The sequence below is a fragment of the Megachile rotundata genome, chromosome 13 (assembly GCF_050947335.1).
Source record: "Megachile rotundata isolate GNS110a chromosome 13, iyMegRotu1, whole genome shotgun sequence".
Taxonomy (NCBI): Eukaryota; Metazoa; Arthropoda; class Insecta; order Hymenoptera; family Megachilidae; genus Megachile; species Megachile rotundata.
The window spans coordinates 11745923-11756235 of NC_134995.1; the positions used below are offsets into that span (position 1 = coordinate 11745923).

At 35.3% G+C, this 10313-nt stretch overlaps 1 protein-coding gene across 2 annotated transcripts; it reads left to right on the forward strand.

Moving 5' to 3' along the window:
* Positions 1-514: 514 nt before the first annotated feature.
* Positions 515-7497, forward strand: Tnks (tankyrase). 2 transcript variants are annotated; one of them, XM_003699559.3, is made up of 12 exons: positions 515-833; positions 1159-1361; positions 1440-1765; positions 1835-2088; positions 2173-2506; positions 2601-2731; positions 2806-3034; positions 3110-3495; positions 3573-4025; positions 4102-4628; positions 4712-5061; positions 5205-7497. In XM_003699559.3, the coding sequence occupies exons 1-12, from the start codon at positions 641-643 to the stop codon at positions 5443-5445; spliced, it is 3627 nt and encodes a 1208-aa protein (XP_003699607.1). In that variant the 5' UTR covers positions 515-640; the 3' UTR covers positions 5446-7497. The 2 variants fall into 2 exon arrangements, with proteins under 2 accessions (XP_003699607.1, XP_012140932.1); XM_012285542.2 differs by lacking the exons at positions 2173-2506; positions 2601-2731 and having other exon boundaries at positions 517-833.
* Positions 7498-10313: the final 2816 nt, after the last annotated feature.

A 10313-nucleotide genomic window follows, 5' to 3' on the forward strand; every position in this document is an offset into this window, starting at 1 on the left:
GTGATATGCATTTATAAATATTAATATATCAGTTATTCTCTGTACAAGTTGTACGATACACTTTTTCGCGCCATTGTCAATATGCTTGAAATCAGGAGAAAATAGTAGCGTTTCGCGCAACTCGAATGAGCTCGAAAAGTTTCTTCTTTATTTGTACTACCCTCTCCATTCCGCACTTTTCACTCCAGCGACTGTATACACGGTGAACAAAATACATGAATAATGATGTAGGAGATCATACTAAAAGAATAATTAATTATTGAGTAACTTATAAATTTAGGAATTTAGAAATTTAGAAATTTGAAAATTTAAGTGTTTGGTATTATGGATCTTTACGAACTTGGGCATTTAATAAAGTTTGAGGATTTAGAACTTAAGAAATTTAAAACTAGGAATTTAAAAATTTATGAGTTTGAAGTTTTGAAAATTTGAATCACTGGGTACATGCGCTCAGCCATAAAGGCACATGCGCGTTTTTGCTACATAGCAGGAACTTTTAAAAAATGAGTGTTTCTGGGTGTAAGGCGGCGCCACTGGGTTGTACCATAGCAACTCATCCCGATGTCGTCGTGAAAGCTTTCAACACTATGAGCCAGTGAAGTGTATCTGTCGGACAGTGGCGTGAAAATGGCGGTGTAAAATGGCAGGACGTAGATCGACGTTGACAAATGCCGATTCCCTATCGGGATCTGGAAACACAGATCCTTTGAGGGAACTTTTTGAAGCATGTAAAACTGGAGACCTTGCGAGGGTAAAGGCGTTGGTTACACCGAAGACGGTCAATGCTCGAGACACTGCCGGACGCAAGTCCACCCCCCTGCATTTTGCAGCTGGTGAGCAAAATTTTTGCATCACCTCTTACTGTCCTATCACATTGATGCAATTCTATATCCAATTCAAGATTTTTCTTGATACATTATCTTTGATTGAAAGCACAGTTTTTCGTTGTCAACATGAAATGGTTCAAAGACTTGTTTTCAATGCTGTCATCAACAGTTTATTATAATTTTATTCTGTAAGACACAATTTTTACCAAGAATTTTATATTATTTTTATTTAATTAGTAGATTTTGTTATTGATCATACATTAACATATTTGTTGTGACATAAAATGATAAGATTTGTAAAGACATTTATTTTTTCATAATTTCAACATAGGTTACGGTAGAAGAGACGTAGTAGAATTTTTGTTATCTGCTGGAGCATCTATTCAAGCACGTGATGATGGAGGTTTACATCCTTTGCACAATGCTTGTTCTTTCGGACATTCTGATGTTGTGAGACTCCTTTTAGAAGCAGGAGCTAATCCAAATACTAGGGACAACTGGAATTATACCCCTCTGCATGAAGCTGCAATTAAAGTATATTTTCATTTTATTTACTTTACTAATGCTATGTTTGTAATTATATAATATTTTATATTTCAATTATTTTGATAGGGTAAAATTGATGTGTGTATTGCTTTGCTACAACATGGCGCAGATGCAAATATCAGAAATACAGAAGGAAAAACTGCATTAGAACTAGCAGATCCTGCAACTAAGCCAGTATTAACAGGAGAATATAAAAAGGATGAATTATTAGAAGCAGCAAGATCAGGAAATGAAGAACGTCTTTTACAACTTTTGAATCCCTTAAATGTCAATTGCCATGCAAGTGATGGCAGAAGATCTACCCCTTTGCATTTAGCTGCTGGATATAATCGATCTAGAGTGGTGCAAATTTTGCTGCAGAATGGTGCAGATGTGCACGCAAAAGATAAAGGGTATATATTTTAATCTTTAATAAATTAAAGGAAACAAATGGATATTTATTTACTTCTGTAATATTACAGAGGTCTGGTTCCACTTCATAATGCCTGTTCATATGGTCACTTTGAAGTAACTGAAGCGCTTCTTAAACACGGTGCAGCGGTTAATGCCAGTGATTTATGGGCATTCACTCCATTACACGAAGCTGCTAGTAAATCTAGAGCTGAGGTGTGTTCGTTACTGCTAAGCGAGGGTGCGGATCCGACTCAATTAAACTGTCACAGTAAAAGCGCCATCGACGTAGCCCCTACATTGGAATTACAAGAAAGATTGGCATGTATGTTTAGCAGTTGAATATTATATTTTTTTTTCACAGAAATCCACACAGAACATGACTTTGTTAGATACACTTTAATTGTAGACGAATACAAGGGACACTGCCTCTTGGATGCCTGCAGGCAGGCAGATCTTACTAAATTAAAAAAGTACCTGTCCCAAGAAGTTGTAAATTTTAAACACCCATATACTGGGGATACACCACTGCACTGTGCCGTTGCATCTCCTTATCCCAAGAGAAAACAAGTAATAGAATCTTTGATTAGGAAAAATGCTGCCTTAAATGAGAAAAATAAAGACTTTCTTACACCTCTTCATGTTGCTACCGATCATTCTCATTATGATGCAATGGATGTGCTACTTAGACATAATGCAAAAGTCAATGCTTTAGATGGATTAGGGCAAACTGCACTACACAGGTATCGTGTATAAAGCATTTGAAGTTTTTTTTTATTTGTACTGTATGGGAAAGTATTTGATTTTTTTTTATCTGAAATATTGTTACATAAACAGGTGTGTTAGAGAAGACAATGTGCAAGCTTGCAGAATATTGTTATCATACAATGTTGATCCATCTATAGTATCGCTTCAGGGCTATACTGCAGCACAAGTAGCTGCAGAAAATGTCCTTAAAATATTGCAAGGTTCGAAACCAATTCACTTCGGATACAAATCTTTTCAGCCAAAGAATGTTTCTGTTCTCATTTTTGTTTTATAGATCCACCAAGCGCGACGGACGACGCGGAAGCACAGCTGTTAGAAGCAAGTAAGTCGGGCGATTTGGCGGCAGTCGAAAGAATTTTACAAACGAATCCACACGCTGTAAATTGTCGTGACTTAGATGGTCGGCACTCCACGCCGCTGCATTTCGCAGCGGGATTTAATAGAGTGCCTGTAGTGGAATATTTATTGGCACATGGAGCAGATGTACACGCCAAAGATAAAGGGTTAGCCTTCCTTTTCTAAACAGTAACCATAATTAAAATGCAGCCGTATAAATATATTTAATCTCTAACTTTCAGTGGACTTGTTCCCTTACACAATGCCTGCTCTTATGGTCATTATGAAGTAACGGAATTATTAGTAAAACATGGTGCATCGGTAAATGTCGCGGATTTGTGGAAATTCACCCCACTACACGAAGCAGCTGCTAAAGGAAAATATGAAATTGTTCGTTTATTATTAAGACACGGTGCAGATGCTACCAAAAAGAACAGAGACGGAGCAACACCTTTGGATCTAGTGAGAGACGGTGATCAAGATGTAGCTGACTTATTACGAGGAAACAGTGCACTTTTAGATGCAGCAAAGAAAGGAAATTTGGCGAGAGTACAGCGACTCGTTACACAGGACAATATTAATTGTAGAGATGCGCAAGGTCGTAACAGTACTCCATTGCATTTAGCTGGTATGTTATATTGTTTCTTCATTTTCCGCTCATACGTGGTATTTTGTACCGTTTAATTTGCTTGTATTTTAACGCAGCGGGATACAATAATTTGGAAGTGGCAGAATTCTTGCTTGAACGTGGGGCAGATGTGAATGCTCAAGATAAAGGAGGATTGATACCTTTGCACAACGCTTCAAGCTACGGTCATTTAGATATCGCTGCATTACTCATTAAATACAATACTGTAGTCAACGCTACTGACAAATGGGGCTTTACACCACTTCACGAGGCAGCGCAGAAAGGGAGAACGCAGTTGTGTGCTCTTTTATTAGCACATGGTGCAGACCCCTTTTCCAAAAATCAAGAGGGACAGACTCCTTTGGATTTAGCTAGCGCTGACGATGTGAGGTGCTTATTGCAAGATGCTATGGCTTCGCAGCAAGTAGTACCATCAATACCATCTGGTAATAGTGGCGTTGGAGTTGCCATTAATATGAATAGTAATAATAATAACACTATTAATAGTAGACCACCAAGTATCGTTGCGGGTAAATGCATTTTGATTACGATATATGTACATATACATATATACTTGTACACTTTTTTATTGTTAAAATTTATCAGTTCCAGTTACTCCATCTCCACCGCTCACTCAAGAAACTGTTATTATGCCTTCTGGCACAGCCATGACTTTATGCGTACCACTTGCAAGACCGTCTTCTTGTTTGAGCCCAATGCCACCATCAGAAACGTGCTCTGAAAGGGATTCTAAGGATTCTAAAGACAATTCGATCATTACAACTGTGGCTGGTTTTTTACAAAGTCTTGGTTTAGAACATTTATTAGAATTGTTTGAACGTGAACAGATTACATTGGACATATTAGCAGAAATGGGTCATGAGGATTTGAAACAAGTTGGAGTATCTGCGTATGGTTATAGGCACAAATTAATCAAAGGGATGGAAAAACTTTTAAACACAACTGCTGGTACGCCTTGGCAACCGACTATTACACCCGGAACACTATTGGTAGACTTATTAGCGGAAGATAAAGAATTCTTAGCTGTCGAAGAAGAAATGCAAAGTACCATTAGACAGCACAGAGATAATGGTCATTCTGGGGGTATATTTTCTCGATATAACATAGTTAGGGTATGTCTTGTATATTGTAATAGAGAAATAACAAATATGAATAGTAATTATAATAATTTTTATTCGATTGCTCTTTAATGTAGATACAAAAGGTACAGAACCGAAAATTATGGGAACGTTATGCGCATAGAAGGCAAGAAGTTGCGGAAGAAGTTGGTGCGGCAGCACCTTCCTCACCGAGTACTGGTGCCAGAACTACTCCTGGATCGAGTTTACCACAAGCAAACGAAAGAATGTTATTCCATGGTAGTCCATTTATCAATGCTATCGTTCAGAAAGGTTTTGATGAACGACATGCGTATATTGGTGGTATGTTTGGCGCTGGAATTTATTTTGCTGAACATAGTAGCAAAAGTAATCAATACGTATATGGCATATGCGGGGGTACTGGATGTCCAGCTCATAAAGACCGAAGTTGTTATATCTGCCACAGGTGAGATACATGTAAAGAAAGTATTATACGTATTTATGATGGGCACTGACGTGCCACAGTATGTGTAATGATGAAGAGATTTTAAATTTTTGAATTGAGGAATTTACTACACATTACTGATTTGATCTTACATAATTTTTCAGACATTTATTACTTTGTCGTGTTACATTGGGAAAGTCGTTTTTACAATTTTCTGCGATGAAGATGGCTCATGCACCACCAGGACACCACAGTGTGATGGGTAGACCATCGCAAGGTGGTTTAGCATTCCCTGAATATGTAGTCTATAGAGGCGAACAAGCATATCCAGAATATCTCATTACATACCAAATTGCAAGACCTCAACAAGAAAGCGGAGAAAACGAAAGCGTCGAGGAACGGTGATCAGAAGAGTCCAGCCCAGCGGCGAGATTGCGAAGTCTTTGTTGCTGCCAGAGACCTAGAACGTGTAACACTCTGTCTTAAATCTAGTTGGAACAAATCATGATTTCCTTTGGAATCAATTCTTCCATTTTTTATCTTCTTTAGCCGAGGTAGAAAAGTCATGAGTGAGTGTACGATGCAGGTGATTTATAAGTGAATTTTGTCGATGTATTTATCGAACCTATTCATTCAAATCTGAAAGGAGACAATTAATAGGACATTTAATTTTTAGCATTTATTTTGTGATAATATACTGGTCTGATTCGACCACGCAATCGTATACATGCCTGATTATTAGTGTATATTGACTGCAGTGTATATATATCAGTATGAATTAGAATTAATCGAACACCAGCATGATTTTTTATGTAAATTTATATGTCGATACACATATTGACATGTACATTTATCTTTGTTAATAATTAAGAAATTTCAATTCTCACGCCTAAGTACCGATTGATTATGGTGTGATTGGAATATCTTAAAAAGATTAAGTATATGCGTTTAAGAAAAACATAAAATTTCTACGTATTAATTTAAAAGTAAACAATTGTGCTGGTTAAAACAACTGTTTCGATTACGTACGTTATAGGTAAAGTCCGCGGGTAAACGTTTAATTTGTAAATAGTTAGAAATATAAATCTTTGTAATGTAATCATGAGCACAATTCACGCGATCAAATCATTAGGAAGGATTATAAAAAATCGTATTTTCTTAAACTTCGAGACGAACTAATTGAATCAACTGTGATTACGTTTACGATAGATTATGTGAAATTATTGATACAACGAAAGGTATTATTATTTAGTATTCGTATCATTCGCACAGAATCTCCGTTTCATCATGCAAGACAAATTAATGAAGGTACACTTTAATTAGATTCTGGGCTTTACCTTTAACATGTATATACATACGCGAGTATTTTATATATATTCGGTTGATATTTCGAACATGGAATAAGATTGATTCACATTGTCAACATTATCAACAGGGTTCCTATAAGCTCGTAGTAATTTTGAATACTGTACATAAATATACATTGTATTGTACGTAAATTTTTCCTTTTCAACGAAACACACCAATCACTCATTCAGGTTTCTTTTGGAGACTTCAGATGATCAATATATGTATTGTCAATATTTTAGGATTTTCAATATGCAATAACAATATTGAAATATTGGCAATGTGTACAAGTTGTGGATCGAAGATTTGACACTTCAAAAATTTATGGCCAGTGCCTATTGACAGTACTGAAATACCAACAATGTATATTAATCGTCTTAGGCCTCCAATGCGTTTATGCGAACATAGTTTGGTTTCTCTCAGGTGATAAAGAAATGCGTGTTGCACTTTTTATTCAATTTTAATTAAATACCATCTGTTACAACGAAGTCACTTTCCTTTTTCTTGTGCGTCTATAGTAATATAAACATTTAAACAGCAAGAAAAACAGTAAGGTATTTGAATGCGAAACAAAATTATAATTTTTTCGTTTGTGTACAACTTTGAACGATGGATGATGATATTGTATAAACGAAAAAATATTCTTAGCATTATTATTTATTGGAATCGCTAAAGTGATCTCTTTAAATAATAGAAATAATCATGCTTCGATTAATTTCTTATAATAAATGAAAGACAAAAAAGAAGAAACATCCGAATATGCGGTTGTACGAGTGTGAAATACAAGAGAAATTCTTTTTCTTTTCATGGAATCTTGACACACACTCTTGGTTATTATTTAGGTGACGGTTTTATTTATGGGTGTATAGATGAAATATGTGTTCGTTTAATAAGTGCTCAAGGCGATGCAACAAATCCATGTTTGTTAATTCTGTATTCTTACATGAAGATACAGAATAACCGAGTATTGTAAACCAACATACAACAAATTTCTGTCCTTGTATTTACTGTATTCAGCAGTCGACGAGCGTATTTAAATTTCGTATGCTTTGACTGTAAGAAGATAGACTGATTCTAAGAAGAAAAAAAACATTTTACCGTTACGTCCAATTTTATACTTTTTTTTTCGTTTCTTTGCCTAACGACTGACTACTCATGAGAAGAAGTATTTATTTCAATAAACGAAGGCAACGTCAAAAGAAAAGAAAAATTGAATTAATGTTGTCCTTCGTGTAATCATTTTTTTACATTTTGTATCATAGTTTGAGGTGTATCAAGTTTTCATTTGTAATCTTTCGCTCAGTATGACAATAGACTTAACGAAGCACACTACCGTATAATAGAACTTTTACATTGAAGAAATGTGGCAGGGTATTATGTTACCAAGAGAACTCGTTTATACCTGCGTTTACCTATACGTGAGACAATGACGAAGAAATAAACGAGTCTGTTTTATTTCTGTACTGTACTGTCGTTAAATAATTCATACATGCTTTAACTGTGTGTTACGGATAATGCTACTTTATCAGAGCAAGATAAGAATTTGGTGTGAATAGGTAGGCATCAGGGTGGATCTGGTCCCCCCAAAATATGGATGCAAGATATTTCCTCATAAAAGAAATTTTCAAAATTCTAAACTCCTAAATATTACTTGACCACGTATGATGTGGAAAAAACTTGACAATATTAGAACTAGGGGATCTGAACCATCCCAACCAAAAATCCTAATTATGCCAAACAAGATAATACCAATTTTCTATATGCATTTTTCAGTACACATAATTTGGTGTCACAGTGATACAAATTATTATCTGTAGTATTTATAAAATATTTGAACAAACATCAATTTATTTTATGATTAATCATTTTTGGACAAATTTACTAAAATTGGAAAGGATGTTTTGAAAATTCAAATATGGCGGGCAAACAAGTAATCGGTTCTATGTTATACAATACAGAGACATATTTAAAAATAAACAAACAGAATGATATCTAATATCAATTTTTTGACATGTACAATATTTTTCGAAATAATGTAATTATTATACATAATATCATATAAATATTTTATTAGTAACACAAATTTCCGGTTTTACTATGAATACAAATTTAAAGATGGGAGAGTTTAGAAAGTATTATACAATTTTTAAATATACAATTTAAATTTTTATCATATTTTAAGAGAGAAAAACATGTACACTAATTCATAAAAAATAACTATTTGTTAGGAATATGCGGGTACCCAGAATTATGAACACGGTTCAGTTCGATAAAATATTTATTTGAAATTGCGTTTAAAATATGAGATACGTATCATATTTATTGATTTCGAGTACAAGAGTACTTCATATCAGAAAGCTACAAATTTTGAAATTTCGAAAATTCCGCAGCCCCAAGCATTCGGATATGTATATACTATTTCTATCGATATTGTTCGAATTTTTCCGAACCCGAGTCAAAGCTCGGGTATATACACGATTAGGCTACCCGCTCATTCCCACTGCTATTTATCTACAGAATGTTATTTTTAGGAAACGCGTGGACAAAAGTTAAGAAAAATTCAGGTAAAAACCGGTACTCTCGATGATTGTTGACATCTCCGTCTTTTTCTTGGTTCCTATTAACTTCTGGCCTACGAATCAGGTCTGTCGCCGGCATGCTATAAGAATGCCGGACACGTGGCTAAGCAGTTCTCTGATTCGTAGATTTAACGCGATCACGTGAAACGCACGAGGTTAAAACAGCGCATGCGCAGAACGAACATTGCCGATTCGTCGGCGACCTGCTGTCAGATGAACGAGACACCGGTCCACAAGTCAGACGCAGTTGGAACGAGGACTAGGTTAAGTCGCGCGGTTTGCGTCGGCAACCAGTAACAGAGGTACCTCAAAAGCCTCTTGCGTCCAATAAAAAAAGACTCCACGGAAATAAATCCGTAAGTGTCTTATAACTAGGATGAATCGAAATTCGTGACACTCATTAAACCGGTATAAGCGATGCACCACATCGTTTTCATCGCGTGAAAATCATCCATACGGTTTCCGGCAATTTATAATCGATTTGTTACGTGTTTTTCGTTCGGGAAATTTATTTAAATACTGCAATGTGTTCACTTCGACTATATTAAAGAAGATAATACCGAGCTCCTGTCATTTTTGAAATCGAAGATCGAAGATTTGTAAGTCTGGACTAAAAACTTCAGGATTTTTGGAAGACATCCCCGTACACGTTTGGAAGAAAAGTGCATAAAAGTTCAGCCCCGTTTCATCCCACTTTCCGGTGGAACTGCTCCCAAGTTGTAACAATACAAGTAAGCAGTTTTTTCTTTCTTTTCGTTTACTTTTTCTGCTTAAATTATATTTTATCATGAGACAGTGTTATATTTGAGAACTGATATTAATAAATTAAATAATAGTATTGTACATACAATGTACTACATTATTTTGGCACAATGTACATTTAGCTGAAATATAGGATTTTTTTAATAAGGACAAACGTAGAGGGTGGAGTCCTTATATTTGAAAACTTTTAAACCCCAAAATTTATAAATTTTCTAAGGGATCAAATTTCCAAGTTAAATACTGTAATTTCTATTCCATGTTTACTATGTTCTAAGCTTTCAAATCTTTTAAATTTCCAAATTCTGAAATTTGCATATTTTTATTTTGGAAAACTTGCCAACGAAAAACCAACGGTGGTGCCCTTTTTCCCTACATCGCCATTTTCCCTGCGGAAGCGTACTACACTCGCTGTGTCGTAATTTATTTACAACGCGGTGCATGAAAGTATTCGATGGCTCATCTGCAACAATTTATTATGCAACACTAATAGCGTAGAATTACTTAACCGTTACCAATTGCAGAGCTATGCAACTATAATTTTAGATAAAGTTCGTTCGAATTTAGTCTGGCGTGATGCTTTTCTTA

What these genes read in the sequence shown, in the direction of transcription:
- Tnks (XM_003699559.3), top strand. Translation starts at nt 641, where the DNA reads ATGGCAGGACGTAGATCGACGTTGACAAATGCCGATTCCCTATCGGGA. An exon ending in ATTACAAGAAAGATTGGCAT is followed by an intron (nt 2,089 to 2,172) that starts GTATGTTTAGCA and finishes CTTTAATTGTAG; the next exon opens with ACGAATACAAGGGACACTGC. An exon ending in GGGCAAACTGCACTACACAG is followed by an intron (nt 2,507 to 2,600) that starts GTATCGTGTATA and finishes TTACATAAACAG; the next exon opens with GTGTGTTAGAGAAGACAATG.